Raw genomic sequence first — 17,785 nt, forward strand, 5'->3', positions numbered from 1 at the left:
TGAAGAGCTGCTGAGGTGACTGGCCATGAACAATTGACTATTGTTGAGAGTGTGGTCTTTCAATTTCAGTTTGGGAGAGGGAAATTGACTTCCAAATTCTTAGATCCATTGCACAGCTGTACCACGGAGCTGAATGACTACATTCATGGCCCAGGCAGCCTCCTTTCAGATTCCCACTGGGAGGCACACTGCTCCAATGGCTGCAGAGCCCCAGCATTGGATGGCTCTCAGGGCCTCTATGAGCTCTGACCCCAGCCCTGAGACAGAAGTGAAGGCGAAGCAAAAGGACATGGAAAGTACTTCTGTCCTCCTGTTGCTGCAGTGGCCTGAGATGCTAACTAGAGAGTTTCTGAATCTCTGAGGTGGTCCACACACTTGACTGCATAGCTTTAGTTTGCAGCTTGCACTGTCACTGAGCATCAATGGAGAGATGCAAAGAAGTCATTGAGAACCTGCTCTCGGTGTAAAGATTGTGATAATCACACCGAAGACAAGGCATGCTTAGCTAAGGAATACCCTAAATAGAGTCATCCCTTCCGATCATGGTATAGGATTTCCCTGTGGGAACCGGGGAAGACAGACACACAGACATCACTCATTAGAGCTTCAAAAAGCAGATGCTGAGGACCCAGAAGGAAGGCATGGGGAGTGGGACGACACACTGACATGTGACCAACTGATGCTGTTTACAGTCAGTGTATGTATAGAGAAAGAAGGTTTCAAAAGTCGGATGTGAGCAAAGAAAGAAGGTATGGGAAGAAAGAAGATGCACATCTAGACATTCTCGATTCTGTTAACACTAAGATTGTCCTCAGGGTTTCTGTTCTAAATTGGAAATCATGTTTTCTTCTCTAGTATGACTAGCTTGTTTGAGAGATGGTGTGTGTGTGTGTGTGTGTGTGTGTGTGTGTGTGTGAGGTTCTGGTGGACAGAGAGACAATAGAGAGTCAAGTTCCTTGCCGAGGAGGCTGACAGAGGGGACAAGGGTCCAGAACCCATCCCATTCTCTCACCACAACCTGTACCTACTTTAAGACTGGAGAGTGCAAAAGGAAGGTTTATAGTCAGTGTGTTTCACTGATTACAAGGGTGGAAAGTCCCCTGTGTTTTTAAGTGGCAGAGGCTAGACCATCTGGGACTGTGGTGATGCTAGGACTCCAAGCCCCAGGAAGGCAGAGTCACTTCTATGTCATTGAGGTGCCTTGGGTGCTGCGAGGTGCATTTATCGAGTGCCTTGTCTTGTGTCTTCCAGGCTGAAGTTTGTGCTGGAACTGTGGCCGAAGTCATCCAGTCTGTGGTGAACGGGGCAGATGGCTGTGTGTTCTGTTTTGGCCATGCCAAGCTAGGTGAGTGGAAACTTGAGTTCTTTCTTGTGCTGATCACTAGGTAACCTCATTCCTGTCTCGATATTGGTTCTGGATTCCTCGATGCAAGGGCAGGCTAAGTTCCCTTTTGGTGCCAAACTGAATGATAAAGAACAACCATGCCTGACTTTGAAACAAGTGTCAGTCCTAAGTGGACAGACCTAGTCCCATAAGACAGCTTCAACTCCAAGAGGGGAATAACAGGATAACAAGGTCATAGGTCAAGGTCATAGTCAAGCCCAGTGGGTAGAGAAGCAGGAAGGGTGTTCATGTCTGTCTTGATCATGGGATGGATGTCTGGGAAGCAGATTCGGGTGGGTGGAGCCAATGGAGGAATCTCCAAGCAGAGCCCCACATGGGGGAAGCAAACCAAAGCTGTCCTTGGGCCAACATCCAGCCCTGTGAAGAGTGCTCCCTGTGAAAAAATCCTCCCTGTTTCAGCACTTGAGAAAGGAGCCACCAACTAGCCCTGCAAAACATTGGCTTAAATCCCCTGCTACATTCTCTTTCCAGTCCTGACCTCTTTGCCTCCCAGGCCTTGTCAGATGTACAGAAAGAGTTAGCGATTTCGGAAGCTTCTTGGTGGAAGAAATCATCCCAGAGGCCTCGCAGAGGACACAGAGACCCCTCCCCTGTGACAGAGAGCCCGTTCCACCCCACCCCCACTCCTTTCTTCACTTCTTGATCACAGATCAAAGCAGGGGTCCCGATTTTAATGGAATTTGCTCATGCTATTAAAAAATCAAAACAAAAGCAAACCAGCATTTAACTTGAGAAAGGATATAAAGCACACATGTGTGGATTTAATCTGTGGGGTAGCTATAAAAAGGACTGTAATCGTGATGAAAAGCCCCAGCTTCCTACTTCATGTAGAACAACCCCAAAGGCAGATAGTCTGTGATGTTTGAGCTCCTCTGCAAGGCCCCTTGTGACTTCACCCTGTCATTTGTTTGGGCTCTCACATTCTTTTATAGCTATTATTCACCTCCAGTATAAGGAAATGTGTCTTTTCATTCTTCAGCTTGCCCTCGTCCCACTCCCCGTGCCTTCCTTCTGGGTCCTCAGCATCTGCCTTTTGAAGCTCTAATGAGTGATGTCTGTGTGTCTGTCTTCCCCGGTTCCCACAGGGAAATCCTATACCATGATCGGAAGGGATGACTCTATGCAGAACCTGGGTATTATTCCATGTGCTATTTCTTGGCTGTTCAAGCTTATCAATGAGCGCAAAGAGAAGACGGGGGCCCGATTCTCAGTCCGCATCTCAGCCGTTGAGGTGTGGGGAAAAGAGGAGAACCTTCGAGACCTGCTGTCTGAGGTGGCCACGGGCAGCCTACAGGACGGGCAGTCCCCAGGCGTGTACCTCTGTGAAGACCCCATCTGTGGCACACAGGTGACTGACTACTTTGGAACTTGGACTTAGGTGGGGGTGACTCCTCTCTACTTCAGAGGATGGGGCATCTCAGACCTGGAATCACTTACCATGTAAACCGGGAAAGGCTTATGAGTGTTTACTTTAAAGTGGACGGGAACTTTATGGCCTGCAGCTGTGGGGCCATCTGCTCACCCAACCTAAATATTTGTACCTTGAATCTAATTGACAATGAGCAGGAACTGCAATTGTCATAGCATTTTGGGGGAGATTGAATCCACTTTCTTGATGCCTCTTTCAAGAATGAAAAAAAAGAGTACAGTCTTTCTTTTGTTTAACAACAAACTGAAATATTTACTGCTCTGCACAAATAGCTGCAGCCATTACAGGGGCTGTTTATGGCTCTATAAACTGTGTTTCTGGCACTGCTTTACAGCCGGATTAGCAGTGCTGTGGGGAAAACTAGTAACCGATTTCTAATTAGAACCGTGATAGAATCGCTAGAACTATGGAAGCCGAGAGAAGCTCTTATTTACCTTTTTAGGAAGTCAGGCCTTTTAAGGGGGCAGAGGGTCTTCCCTTTGTTGTTTAACATAGGGATCTCTCTGTGGCTCTCCCTGTTCATATCCAGAAAGTCAGTTCTGCCAGTTTCCTGCAGTAGACTTCCCAAAACGCCCCGTCTTAGGAGTCTCTGATAAGAGACTGGCTCCCACCAGCTAGGTCATTTCTGTGGATGAGGATGCCCCAGAAACAATATTATACCCAACTCTCAAAGCCTGGCCCTGCTTAGCCTCTGATCAGGGAACCTGGACCCTTCCAGTGTCCTTTAGAAATCTCTGTAGTGTGCATCAGCGCTATCTGGAGGACTTGTTGAAACTGAGCACTGGGCTTCTTCCCTAAGAGTTTCTGACTCCACTCGGGGTAAAGCTCACACCCTGCCATGTGCATTCCTAACAAGTCCCATATGATCCAGGGGCCTGCCACTCTGAAGCATAGCATTTGCTTAGATGTAGGTGCACAGACTCCATGATGGAAGCAGAAGCACCCGGGCCACCGCTCCTTCTGCAAACTTGGCAGGGCTCAAACACGTGTGAACTTAGGTTCATTTTGGAGCCTACTAACAAAGGTTCTCTTAAGTAAAGATCTGTTTCCCAAAGGTAAATAAGGCAAAGAAAGTAATGGCCTCTTGAAGCTCTCCTTTAAAATGTGTATAATTCTGCAGTTTAAGTCTGATAGTAAGTTCAAAAGGACGCATCCGATAAAACTCCCTTCAAAGTTCCAGGATTTTAAAGCTGGTGTTAGCTTGCAAATCCTGCCTGCACCAAATATTGCTTCTCACAGCTTGAAATTATAGGTATGGTTAAAGTCGGAGTAGAAAATTGTCATAATTTGTACCAACCCAAAGACATGTTGCAAATCAGTTCTTTGAAAAATCAAAGCTAAATCAGGCTCGCATCTGCTGTGCCAGCCTTCAGATCGAGGAGGAGAGGAGATGCAGAGTGTGAGGAGATGCAAGGACTTGTCTCAACAAAACCAAAAGTAGATTTCCTTTTCCACCACAAAAGGGACCACTGGGACTCAGACCCCATTCTCACAAGATTCAGACACAATGCCCACTGTGTCTTTTCTAACTGTGTGTGAGTTTGCCCTGAACATAAATTCAGGAACTAAATCAAAAACAGATCTCTCTCTCAAATACAGATGAGACCTCCAAGTACTTAGATGTTTCTACATGACTTTTGTACATTGTTCTGTTGCTATGATAAAATACCCTAACATAAGCAACTTGACAGTCTTTATTAGGACTTGAAGTTGAAGGGGATAGGTCATTGCCAAGGCAGCAGGAGCCTATAGCATCTGATCATCTGACATTCACAACCAGGAAGTAAGAGTGAAGGAATGCGTGCTGCTGCTGAGCTCTGTCTGTCCACTTGCACAGCCCAGGAGCCCAGCCAGGGGACAGTGCCGCCCTCTGTGGGTGGGTCTTCCCACCTCAACCATGCAATCACAATAATCCAATGGTCAGATCCGGAGGCCTAGCTCCCAAGTGATTCGAGGTTCTGTCAAGTTGACAGCTATCACTAGACACCATATATGTACTTGTTGTTCACAACAATTATGTGACTAAATGTGGCCCCAAACCAGCTTTTATTAAATAGCCAAGAAATTAAAAATGAACACTAGGCAAGTTCCTTCTGTCTCCGACGTAAATCACATTTCACCTGTCTCCAATACAATCTCTAAGGTCAAAATCCAGTCACATCTCTCATGTTAGAGGATGGATGGTCCAGGATGTTGGCTTATGAGATGAGCATGTGCTAACACCAACCCCCTGACACAGCCCTTTGCTAGCTGTAAAATATTTAAAACCAAGTTACGTCCAATAAATGTGAACAATCTTACTTTTCAAAAACAAATTAACTAAGCTGGGTTGCCTTAGCCATTCAAGTCCTAGCCACAAAGGCATGAGGATTAGAGTTCAGAATTCCAGAACCCACATAAATGTTGGGTGGGTGTGAAGGCCTGACTATAATTCTAGCCTTGACAGCAGTACTTCTCAACCTTCCTAACGCTGTGACCTTTTGATAGAGTTCCTTGTGTTATGAACCCAACCATAAAATTATTTCACTGCTACTCCATAACTGTAATTTCACTACTGTTATGAATCACAAGATAAATATCTGTTTTCTGATGGGCTTAGATAAACCCCCAGAAAGGGTCATTTGACACTCTCCCAGGGGTCATGACCCATAGGTTGAGAGCCAGGATCAACCCAGCAGGCTTGCTAAGAAACTCTTATATCTGGAATTCTGGGATCAAGTGAGAGATCCTCCCATAACAAACAATCAAGGATAATTCCCAGCGTTAACCCCAGGCCTCTACAGGCACACCCACACACATGCAAACAAGCCTATCCACATATACATCCCATGCATACATGAAAAATGTATGAAAAAAATGACTAAGCTGAGAATGGCCCATGTGTACAGGCCTGGTTTCAGAAGGACTTCTGGCCTTCCAGAGTGGATGGAGCCCGCAGTCTCATCTCTTACTTTCTGTCCCCCAGCTGCAGAACCAGAGTGAGCTTCGGGCCCCCACCGCAGAGAAAGCTGCCTTTTTCCTGGATGCCGCCATTGCCTCCAGGCGAAGCAACCAACAGGATTGTGACGAGGATGACCACCGCAACTCCCATATGCTCTTCACCCTGCACATCTACCAGTACCGGATGGAGAAGAGTGGGAAGGGCGGAAGTAAGTCCATCTTAGCCAGCTCCAGCACTAGCGCTGGCCAGCCAGCACCCCTCACCTAAGGCCTCAGCAGCATCCTCCCTTAGCAGAGGGTGTGGCACCTACCTGCAGCTCAGTGGTCTGGAATTCAAGATAATTGTAGATTCTAGGCCCAAACTCACTCTTGAGTTGAACAGGGACAAAAGGGTAGCTTTGGCAATGATAACTTACAAATGGCACTGCTCTGGATATGTAAAAGAATGGGTTTAAAAAAGAAAATGGATGTTTAACACTTTAGCTCTGTTCACAAGTCCTGCTGGGATCTCTACCTGTATTGTCAGGGGGTTCCAGAGTAACAGAGCTTATAGAATGACTCTCTCTATTGCTTTCTACGTGTGTGTGTGTCCCCTTCAAAGATTCAGATTAGAAGTAAATCCACTTCAATTTAAGCAGAAATCCCTCTCAGATGTGCCCTCTATGTAGTTAAGTTCACAACCAAGAATAGCCATCACCCCACCCCACCCCACCAAAACCAATAGTAAGCCACTAGAGGACTCCCCAACATGCCATTCATCACTATGTTGAGTCTGTCCTATAGGCTAGGAAGTCATAGTCATGTTTCTGAATAGTTTATAAATCATACTTTGAAAGAACAGCCAGATGCGGGCTGTTCTCTATGTTTCCTGTATAAATGCTAGCACAGTGATTGCTCTGTGACAGAGCCACACAACCAGACCCCAGCTCTGTTCACAGTCCCAGCATTCTACTTTTCCTAAAGCTAGGACTGGGCTTGAAACAATTCCTCATCTTTGCCTGTCAGTGGTGTATGCTCTAGGCCCACCAGAGTTGGATACCAACACTTAACTGAGTACCTATACATGGGGATCTTGATCCAGAGGCCAAGTGCTCTGTTGATTCACTAGGCTTTCTGACAAGACCTAAGCCACAGGACTGGGCTAGTAAGGCAGAAACTCTCAAGAACATCTTGGCAGGGCTTTTGATGCCCAAGCAACTAGCCCTCAGTTCTTCTTAAATGATTGTGGATGCCAGGAAAGCAACAAAACATGAGTGGGGAGGGAAACCCTGCCTTGAGAATTATTAGAAGAGGCCCTATTCCAAGGAAAATCTGAAATTAAAACATCCACCTATGAGCCATGAACGGGGCGACACACATAGTTTCCCCTCAAGTGTCCTTGTTGCCCAGAAGACTTGCAAAATGCTCCTGAGATAGTTCTCTGAGGTTCCTGGTATCCTCAACTGGAAAATCCTCTCTCCTACCTCATTGCCTCCATTGGTCTGACTCCTCCTGCACTTCCTACTCTTTAGAGTTTGTCCACTTGATTCCTTGTTTCCACAGTTGTCTTGGTTTTCGGAACCAATGTCTCACTATTTAGCCTGGGTATCCTTGAACTGGCAATCCTCCTGTCTCAGCCTCCAGTGTGCCAGACTTGCATCCATGTACCCACCACACCTAACTTAGCTACAAAGTCTTAGATGCAGGTTTATTGAGGGAAAATTTGTATCCAGTGGCCTGGAAAGTTGTCTTTGCTCTTTATTCTCAGCCCTTAGCCCACCTGTAGTCTGTGGCAAGCACTGATCTGTTTCTGTCTGTGTTTGACTTAACTCAGAGTAGTATGCGACTCAATCTTGTGGCCCAATGGGTCCCTTTGTGCCTGACTTCTTTCATTTAACTCTGTGCACTTGAGATTCGTTTCTCTGGCTAATGTATGTATCACTTGTTCACTTACCTTCCTTGTTCTTTGCCATCTTGTTTTGATTGGCCCTAAGAGCTGCCTCCCATCTCCACCAGGCTAACAAATGAAAACAGCCATCTAATGGCTGGGGGTTCCACTAACCAAGGCCACCTGCACAGAATGGGAAAGCAGATGGAGCAGTTCCCCAGGAATCTAGAAACTCTGTCACTTGTCACTCTGGGAGATCCCCCACCTCCACCTCCACCTCCACTCCCACCATGGGTGCCATTATTAAGTAGGACCAGATCTCCCTGGACGGCCTGAGATGGTGAGGGTTTGTCTCAGGAACAGCAGGATGTGTTGGATGGGAATCTTTTAAAGGACATTGATTCTCAAAGGAGAGATCGTACCATGTCGCACACTTTCATTTAGCATCACAATCTTGAGGCTGGAAATGGGACTCAGGACCAGATCAGGAACTCAGAAATCTGCAGCTAAGCTGTGAGTTCTTCTCCCTGCCGTCCTGGGAGCTGGCTGTTAAGTCCCACCCTCCTGCTTTTTCTGAGTAATATCTTAGCAAGTCGATGTAAGAATTGGAACACTGATCTCTTAGTCATTTAAACAGCTGTCAATAGTAGTCTGCAGTGAGTTCTGACATGGTCAGCAAAAGGAACTCCCAATATCTCTGCCTCAGACAAGGGCTTCCAAAAGCACCAAGCAGAGAGGTCCATAGGGCCCAAAGAGTTGTACATTAAGTGGCAACTCCCTTTTGGTGTTTTATTTATTTTTTTATTCCTTCATCTTATTTGCATCTTAGAATCTGAAAGCTGAAGCAAACAATGAAAATGCAGAGAGATTTCACCAAAGTGCTTCAAATGTAAAAATTTGAATTTCTGACTCCACCACAGTGTAAAAGAACATTGTCTAAAACTGACGACTTGCTCCCAAGTTGGTCCTACCAAATCCTGAGCACTTATCAAATATTTAACATCTGACTCATCTTTTTATTTCTAAGTTGTGCATGAAAATTGCTTTTAAATAATAAATTCAAGTGAAAGGAAAAGGCAGATGCCACCAGTGGCTTCCAAACCTCTCAGGTGATGTCCCGTGTTGCAGTAAACTAGATGAGAGAAAGGGAGGGTTCAGGCTGTGGAGGGCAAAGGGCCAACCGCTCCCACCTGCCAGGGCCCCAGCATCTCAAAGGCAAAGATTCAGACCCAGCCTGGAGCCCAGCAGGATTTCCGTGGATTTGTGTGGCTAACCCATAATGAGAAGATTTGGCATGTTGTTTAAAATGGAAATTTTGTTTACTTATATATAAGTTATAATCCCTGTGGACTTGGCAGCCAGAACTCAATTAAGGGAAGGTTTATTAATTAGTCACCCTGAGGGGAAGCAGGAAGCAGAGCTGTTAACCAACCGGGAGAGGCTTAGCCTGATGATGGATTCAGGGGCAATCTCTGCTGCAAGAACTAGATACATAGTGTGTGTGTGTGTGTGTGTGTGTGTGTGTGCCCAAGTCTTAGACCTATCTATGCATTGTATGTGTGTGCATGCACACACACACACACACAGAGAGAGAGAGAGAGAGAGAGAGAGAGAGAGAGAGAGAGAGAGAGAGAGAGAGGACTAAAACCTTCTGGTCAAGATAGAAAAGAACATTCTTTTGACATATCGCCGTTTTGTAGATAGTATCAGGTTGGGCTTACAATAGCTCCCCAATTCCCAACACTTCTGTAATATTGGCAGAGCTGGTTCTCCACACTCGTGAGTCCTTACTGTTAAATCTATAAGGGCTTGCAGGCTCTGTGTAAATTCAGCACTGGGGAGAGGCCCCAATGAGCAAGTGCTGTTCCTCATAATGGATAACTGTTACTTCAGGTGGGGACTCGGTGAAGCCAGTTTTCGTTGTCCTTTTCATAAGCATGGACTGTAAAAGCATTCATTTATGGGCTGGTGAGATGGCTCAGCAGGTAAAAGTGCTTACCATCCAAACCAGGTGCTCTGTGTTCCATCCCCAGAAAGTATGGTGGAAGGGAGAAATGATTCCATGCATGGCATAGCATGCACATACCTGTACTCATAACACACATCATACATATACATGATAATAATCGACAATTTCAATTCATCCCTTTGATGCACAACCTTTTGAACGTCCAGTGTCCACCCACAACTAACACTGGGAGTCTGATATGTTCTCACCCAGCTTCCTCCTTGGGAGCCATCATAGTCTAGGCTGTCCACAGATACAGGAATGTGTGGCCATGTACTTGGGTGGACATCTGTGTCTGCACTCATCTGGTTACAAGTCTAATCTGACAATTTCCTTCATCTTGGCTGTCTGGTGGCAGTCACTCTTTACAAAGGCTGCAGAATGACCTAAACCAGCCATGTCCTACCCAGGGCTGTATAGTTCAAACAGCTCGAAGGATCCCTCGATCCATGCAGCAGGTTTTGCTCCTAAAGTGGGTGAGCCTCACTAGTGTGCACCTCAGTGCAGGCTGGTGCTGTGGGTATGCTAACCACACTGAGAGAAGCTGGTCAGTTCTCAGAGAACTGACCTGAGCAGAGAGATGAAGATGTACTGTGGGACTCTCAGCTCCCTAGCCAGAGTCAGTTATGAAGTGACACCGCCTACTCTGTGCTTGCATTTTTTTATCTCTCCCACCATCAGTGTCAGAGCTGCCTTACCTCAGGACAGAAGGAAGGGAAAGAAACAATAAGAATGAAGGGTCTCAAGTCTTCTTCCTCTGTAAGAGCCTGCCTGTTCCTTACAACTTCCCAGAATGTCCCAGCTACATAAGATTTTTCTCCATAGCAGCTTCTGTCCCATTCTTCCTTACAGTTTTATCTCCCATGCCTGTTGGGCCCCACTAGGCTATGTATTTCCTGAGAACAGAAGACTCTGATCCTCATCTTGGGCCTCCATGGTGCTGGCCCTTGCCTGCATGCCAGCACTCAGTACCTGTGTATTATATTCAATGGAATGTGTGCTGTATTTTAACCCCAGCTTCCTCTACCATATAAAACAGCTAGCTTTGGAAAGCAAGACCAACTTGTTTGGATTTTGAATTACCTGGGGGATTAGTAAGGCATACCTCCAAGTATGCAAGTAAGGGCTATTCCAGAGATGTTAGACCCTGAGGGCTCTGACCTAATGAATGGTTTAATGCCTTCAAATTTAGAGTTGACTATTGAGAGGTGGGCAAGACAGGAGTGGGGCCTCACTGGAAGAAGCAGATTGCTGGGGATCATATGTTTCAAGGGTAGAGCTTGGTCCTTGCCTTGCCTCTGTCTGTTTCTTTATGCTTCCCAGCGGCTACGATGTGAGCAATCTCTTCTACCACACACTCTTGTCATGCCATGGTGTTCATTCATGCTTGCCTCATGGTGGGGCCAGGCAACCATGGACTGACTCCTAGAACACTGAGCCCAAATTCATTATTCTACCTTTTGACCATCTGTCTCAAATGCTGTGGGTACACTAAGTATGCTGCCAGAAGTTGGTCAGTCCACAGAGAAAGTCCACTGGACAGGGGAACCATATCAAAAGATACATATGAATAGCAAGTGTGCATTTATTCATATTAATCTTGGGGCACACAGAGGGGGTTTCCCTTCGAGACGACTTTTTAACTTAAGGTTCTATCTTTCATGAGCTATACACCAATTTTAATTGCTTTTACTGACATTTCCTCAAAGATATTCAAGAACTTAAAAGACCCATTTGCTACCAACTTTTTCCAGCTTTCTTTTCTTCCTCCCTCCCTCCCTCCCTCCCTCCCTCCCTCCCTCCCTCCCTCCCTCCCTCCCTCCCTCCCTCCCTCCCTCCCTTCCCTTCCCTTCCCTTCCCTTCCCTTCCTTCCTTCCTTTCCTTTCTTCTTCCCTTTCCTTTTCTTTTTTTTTGCTTTTTTCTTCTTCTTCTTCTTCTTTTCTTTTTTTTGTGACTCTGTTTTCTCACTTACACCTGATTTAACTCTTCTTTAAAAACAACTTCCCAAGCCAGGCAGTGGTGGCGCACGCCTTTAATCCCAGCACTTGGGAGGCAGAGGCAGGTGGATTTCTGAGTTGGAGGCCAGCCTGGTCTATAGAATGAGTTCCAGGACAGCCAGGGCTATACAGAGAAATTCTGTCTCAAAAACAAAACAAAACAGAACAAAACAAACAAACAACATCTTCCCAAAACATTAAGCTTAATTTATATATAAATGTTTAAACTCCGTGTAAAATGGTGTTTTATTGGTTATTGTGTTGTTTGTATTTTAGTTGCATAATAAATGAACATGTAATAAACTGCTGATCTCCTGGTAGATAGACAGCACATCGTTTTGGAACCAAAGTGCTTAAGCAAAGCAGCCTCGAGCACTTGGCAAGCTGTGGTGCCAGTCAGTCCATGTCTTACAGAGGCAATGGAGAGTGTGACTAATCTTCAGCCGGGTGGGAAGACACTGGATCCTAGACTGCAGCCCCTGATGGTTGTCTGAGAACTTTGAAGTGAATCCTAGCGCCCATTCTGTACTCCAGCCCAAGCAAATGAGAAGGCCTGGGAGTGGGGGGCAGACAGCAGTAGCTCTTTGCAGGTCCCAGGTGATTCCAGAGTGCTGCCATATTGGAAGTCACATTTGTGCAAGACACGTGGAAGGCTATGCCTGTCTCAAGAGTTCACATTGGGTTCCCACCTGACTCAGCATTAATTTTCAATAACATCATGGGTGATTCTTTTTTTAGCATGGACCTCAGCCCTCCCATCTATCATTTCAGCCCAATTAATGTATAATGTAGGCATTAGGTGATATTAGGAGAGTTTAGTATTCCCCAGGACCTAGCTGGTACTCAATACTGTGTGGTTTAGAAATAGGTAAGATGAGTGCATTGCTCCCGTGGGGAAAATAAACTATGTGGGTAATTTGGTTTGGTCTATCTCTGGACTCAAAATATAAAAAATTCAGAGCTGAAGGTGTGGCTGAGTTGGGGGCCTCGAATGCATGAGGAAGCCTGAAGTCTGATTCCCAGCATCACATAAACTGAGTGTGGTAACACAGGCCTGTTCTCCCAGAGACATCAAAGGGTCAGAGTTGTTATCCTCAGCAGTATAGGAAGTTCAAGGCCAGTCTGGAATATGCAAGATGCTCTTTCAAATAAAATGCAGAAGACAGATTGGACTATGTTCGTTTAACTCCCATGTTCTTGATCTCGGGAATCTGAAAGGCAGATAAGGAGCCAGCTCCTCACCTGCAGTCATTCCCTCCCCCTTGCTCATTCCTTGCAGAATGACTTGTGGTGATGTAAGTTCTTGATGCTATCAAACAGCCTGTGCCCCCTGACTTCGCACCCTGCTAGATTAAGTGCCATTTGGGAGAGCCAGATTCTCTGACCACCCAAACACCAGTGGGTAGAGGGTAGAGAGCAGCGTTTTCCATTGCATAAGGGTGCCTCTCATTCTGAGTCATGCTGCTAATTACAGGTATTTTATAAAACTCTTCAACACAATCTAAGCCACCCTTTGTTCTCTGTGTCCTGTTTCACTATGTGTGCATTATACATTTTATTCCATTACATCAAATGGACTATTAAGTCTGGAGGTCCAAATTGGTCTCTGTCTCTGCCCTTTCATCTGGGATGTATGAGGAATACCTAAGCCTTTCCTGCCTACATAATTGGGCTGCAAAATAGATGATATTTTGTTTAAAAATAACTGTTTCTTTAACGCATTGCCATGAGCCAATCTTGCATGATTTGAAATAGGGTAGAGAAGAAATAATATGGCCTCTCCGAGAAGAGGCCGCCCCTGGGACAGTTGAAAATGAACAAAATGAACTTCATTCATGTCTACAGTGTAGAGACCAAGCTAGAGAAGGGATCAGCCACAATGCTATGCTTTCCAGAATGTTCGTGGCCAACAGCATGCAGGGGAATTGAAGGCTCCAAGGTGATTTTCCCCAAGTTCTTACCCAACATCCAATCCATACCTTGCCCTCAAAAGTGATCTTTGAGTTCAGGTACCTAGAAGTGCCACCTGAACATCCCTTACATGAAGTCAACTGATGATGTTGGGACAGGTATGGGGAATATATGCATGTGTGTGAACACACCTATGCACAGGCATGGAGAAGCCAGAGGAACATGTCTCTTGTCTTCCTCTATTGTTCTCTGCCTTGAGCCCTGGAGACAGGATTTCTCTGTGTGCCTGAAGGTCACTGTTCAGTCTGGCTGGCTGGTCAGAGAGCTTCTGGATTCTACCCATCTGCGTCCCCGATCCTGCCCCATGGTGCTGGGCCTCTGGGCTCCCCTAGCCATGCCTGCTTCTTCTGTGACTCCTGTGGATTCAAACTCAGGTTCTCAGGTTTGCATAGCAAGCGTTCTTAGCCATGGGCCACCCTCCCAGCTCACATGGAGGGGAAAAAAATGTATTTATTTTCCCTTTATTTTGCAATGATGCTTTTTCTGAATGTTGACTGCTCCTTTGACAGTTTTTAACCATTGGAAAAATGTTTCCATGCTAGCTTCTTGCATCTTTCTAAGGAGACCTTGGCCACCACACTTACCTTCATTCCTTTGTATGGAATATGTTTTTGCTCCTTGGGCCAATTTTCTCTTCTGCTCTGAGCAGTGTGATTATCATTTGCTTCACTGGTTTTGTTCGATCTTCTTGTTCCTGGATCTTGCTGGGCCTTTTTAGATTTGTGGGTTGGTGGTTTCCATCATTTGGGGAAAGTTTGGGCGGTCACTTATTGTGTACACTCTGGAAATCCAAGCAGGTGAACCTCAGACACCTGAGGTTGTTCTGTAGCCCTGCTAATTTCCTCCCTCCCCCCTCCTCCTCCCCCTCCCCCCTCACTCTTTACTTTTGTTGTTTACATTTGTATTTTTCTCCCTATTTTATTTTGAAGATTTATACTGATATATTATCAGATTTACCAACCTTTCCTTTTGCTAATGTGTAACCTGCCATGAACTCCCCAATGTAATCCCAACTTTGTTCTTAATCTCTTCAAGGTTATTGTATACACTTTGTTCTAATCGAGACAGATCTTGTCATAGGGCTCAAGTGGCCATGTCTCTGGACTTTGACACAGGATGGCAGTAACTGGCCTTCGTCACCTTCTCTGTGGGTTCTGATAGCTCTGCTTTTCTGCGTTTACTTCAAAGACTTTTTCATTGTGGGGTTGTGGGCCTGCTCCTTGTTACGCTCATTTATCATTGTATGTGAACTTTGAGATTTTTCAGTCCGACTGTTGGGAACAGACATTCCTGGCCTTACCTCCACAGTCCTGTGTACACCTGCTGATGAGCGTATAGCTGAAGCTGCCAGAGACTGCAAATCCAAGAGTTCTTTCCTTCCCAGTGTTCTGTCCTGCCCAGGGCTGCTGCCTTCATTTCCCTAGACTTTGGATTCTGTCTCTCTTGAGTTCATTGGGCCAGTCAGGTTCTATCTGGGCTCTTTGCCCCAAGCCTAGGAACTCTTAGCACAGCTAGATGAGACACCACCAGTGTTTGCCTTATTTGTCTCATGTGCCTCAAGAATAGCTCTCCTCTGTCTAATGCTAGTATCTTAAAAACAGCTATTTTGTACACATTCTGCTTATTTTGGGTTGCTTTGGATACAAGATACAATCTGCTCCCTGTTGCTTTATTGTAGCCTGAATTGACGGGTGAAATTCTTAGCTTTTCTGAACTTTAATTTTCTCATCTACAAGAAGAGGATGATGGTGTTTAGATGATTTTGTGTGTGAGAACTGAATAAGATAGATGTCTGTGCACCTGGCAATTGGCAGACACTCAGCAAACACTTGGGTCTCCCCTGCCTTTGCACCTGGATCTCACATCTTCCAGATTTTTCCTGGAGTTACCAACCTGGCTAGACTAGATAATCACTCATGAACTGTTGGGGTTTTGACTCGGTAAGTTTCAGAACTCTGTCATCCACGCAACAGTTAGCTAAAACTCTTACCTTCCTACAATGAACCATTTGATCTACTGAAATTGTGCTTTTATTTGTAAAATAAATGGCAGTAGATTTGAGACAGAATTTAAGAGCCCCAATGGTATTTGAAACCTCGGCTTGGCTTGTTTGTGTTATGAAATGTTTGTCTTTTCCCTTTCCCATGATTCTCAGAGAGCTGCATGAAGAAGAGAAAATGTGTTGCCCAGACCTTACCCACTCTCCCCTTTTCTTCTTGTGTCTTCCCCTGTACCAGTGTCTGGAGGTCGAAGCCGCCTGCATCTCATCGACCTCGGGAGCTGTGTGAAAGCTCTCAGCAAAAACCGAGAAGGAGGCTCGGGGCTGTGCCTCTCACTGTCTGCTCTGGGCAACGTCATCCTGGCTTTGGTCAATGGGAGCAAGCACATCCCATACAAGTAAGTGACTCTCCTACTGGACAGCAAGATGGCATGTGGGCATTGCGTTGAGCCATGACCGAGTCTCTGTCCTGAGGGATGCCCTGGGAGAAGTGCAGCTAACCGTCAGTCTGGTCTGGGCTATGAGTTCAGTGACAGAGATTAGCTTTAGCTAGTGATCATATAATGAATCATCTTCCAAAAGCTATGTCATGGAGGCCTATAGTCATGGTCACCATTGGTGGGGTAATGTCAGCATCACATCAGTGGTCTGCTCCATGGTGTGGCATGCAGTGACCAAAGAGCAGTGGAGCAGCCAGATTAAAACCACCATAGTACCACTCATTAGATGTGGATGTTGGGGAAACAACAGTTAACTTTTAGTTCAAGTATGACACCTTGATTATTGCATGGACATCACAGGCATTCTGTGATACATCTGATATCCCTACCTTGGTGAGGTTAAAAAGCCTGGGGTGGGGGGTGGGGGCATCCATGTCTAGTTTCATGGAAATGTTTACCCTGTATACAGGTTCCTTGCCTTTTTTTTTTTTTTTAAGATTTATTTATTATATGTAAGTACACTGTAGCTGTCTTCAGACACTCCAGAAGAGGGTGCCAGATCTCTTTACGGATGGCTGTGAGCCACCATGTGGTTGCTGGGATTTGAACTCTGGACCTTCGGAAGAGCAGTCGGGTGCTCTTACCCACTGAGCCATCTCACCAGCCCAGGTTCCTTGCCTTTTGATCATTACTGCTCCAGGAAGATCGAGTCAGAGCTTCTCTCATTTCTGGGACAGCCCTAAGCTGTCATCAGTGCCCATGAATGACCCAGCCTTAGTCACCCTTTGCCCCTCACCCCCATTGCCCAACTTAGCTGTGTCTCCCATTAGCTACAGGAACCTCTACTCATCTTAAAATGAGGGTTATGGCTCTGGCTAGCAACTCCGTATTTTATATGCATCACAGGAAAATAAGATGCAAAATAGGCATGAAAATCTTTTTTTCTGGAATCTAGAAGGCTGTCACCAGTGACAATGGTGACCAGTTAATGATCTGGTTCACTTCCATTTTATCAGATTTAAGTGGAAACAGCATTTGCCTCACAGAATTGCCATGAGTAACTATGTAGGGGACATTTTGTTTCAACCCATAAAAATCCTTTAAATGCAAATTACCACTGTGGGAGAAACTGGAGACTCAGGGATGTCCCCGAAGTGCCTGAGATCCATGGCAAATCCTTGCTTTCTCCTTTCTTCTGATTTAAATTGATAACAGACACCCAGACACTATCCCCCACCAGGAGGATCATTCTGAGTTGCCTTCAGGGGATTACTTGGTGGTTATAATCCTTATTGTACCCCTTCTTGAAATTGGTATCCTAGCCACATATACCCCAGTGTGGCATTCCCTGTCCTTGTAAGGACCGGTTCAAGGTAAGGGTTCATGATGTTCTATGATTTCTACTGTGAAATAGCTCGGACTATTGGGGGCCTGGCAAAGAAAAAGGTCATGGTGGGGTAGAACTGTAGAGGCTGAGGATCTTCCAAAGACAAAAATTCTACAGGACCTGGTTGACTTCCAGAAAATGAGAATCAGGTCTTTGAACGTACAACTTCCAGGGTCATCATGTAGATACAGTTCAAAATGCCACCTTGCAGTCACTGGCTAGGTAGTAAGTGGATCATGCCTGGTTTATTCCAATCATTGAGCTGATAGTGGGAGAGCTGGGAGATGTAAGCATATGGGAGTTTTGGATTGGGTAAAGGTAACTTCCTCTGGTTACAGTTCG

General features: G+C 45.6%; 1 protein-coding gene across 3 annotated transcripts in view; it reads left to right on the top strand.

Annotated features, from left to right (window-relative positions):
• Window positions 1–17,785, top strand: part of Kif26b (kinesin family member 26B) — a 403,420-nt gene that overhangs the window by 331,690 nt on the left and 53,945 nt on the right. For all 3 annotated transcript variants that reach the window (XM_021161225.3, XM_029479381.2, XM_029479378.2), the window contains 4 exons: window positions 1,252–1,345; window positions 2,491–2,753; window positions 5,800–5,983; window positions 15,855–16,014. In XM_021161225.3, the coding sequence (XP_021016884.1) occupies window positions 1,252–1,345; window positions 2,491–2,753; window positions 5,800–5,983; window positions 15,855–16,014 (701 nt within the window). The remainder of the gene's footprint in view (window positions 1–1,251; window positions 1,346–2,490; window positions 2,754–5,799; window positions 5,984–15,854; window positions 16,015–17,785) is intronic.

This window comes from Mus caroli, unplaced genomic scaffold, assembly GCF_978045245.1.
Source record: "Mus caroli unplaced genomic scaffold, Mus_caroli_1 scaffold_1, whole genome shotgun sequence".
In the NCBI taxonomy this organism is placed as follows: domain Eukaryota; kingdom Metazoa; phylum Chordata; class Mammalia; order Rodentia; family Muridae; genus Mus; species Mus caroli.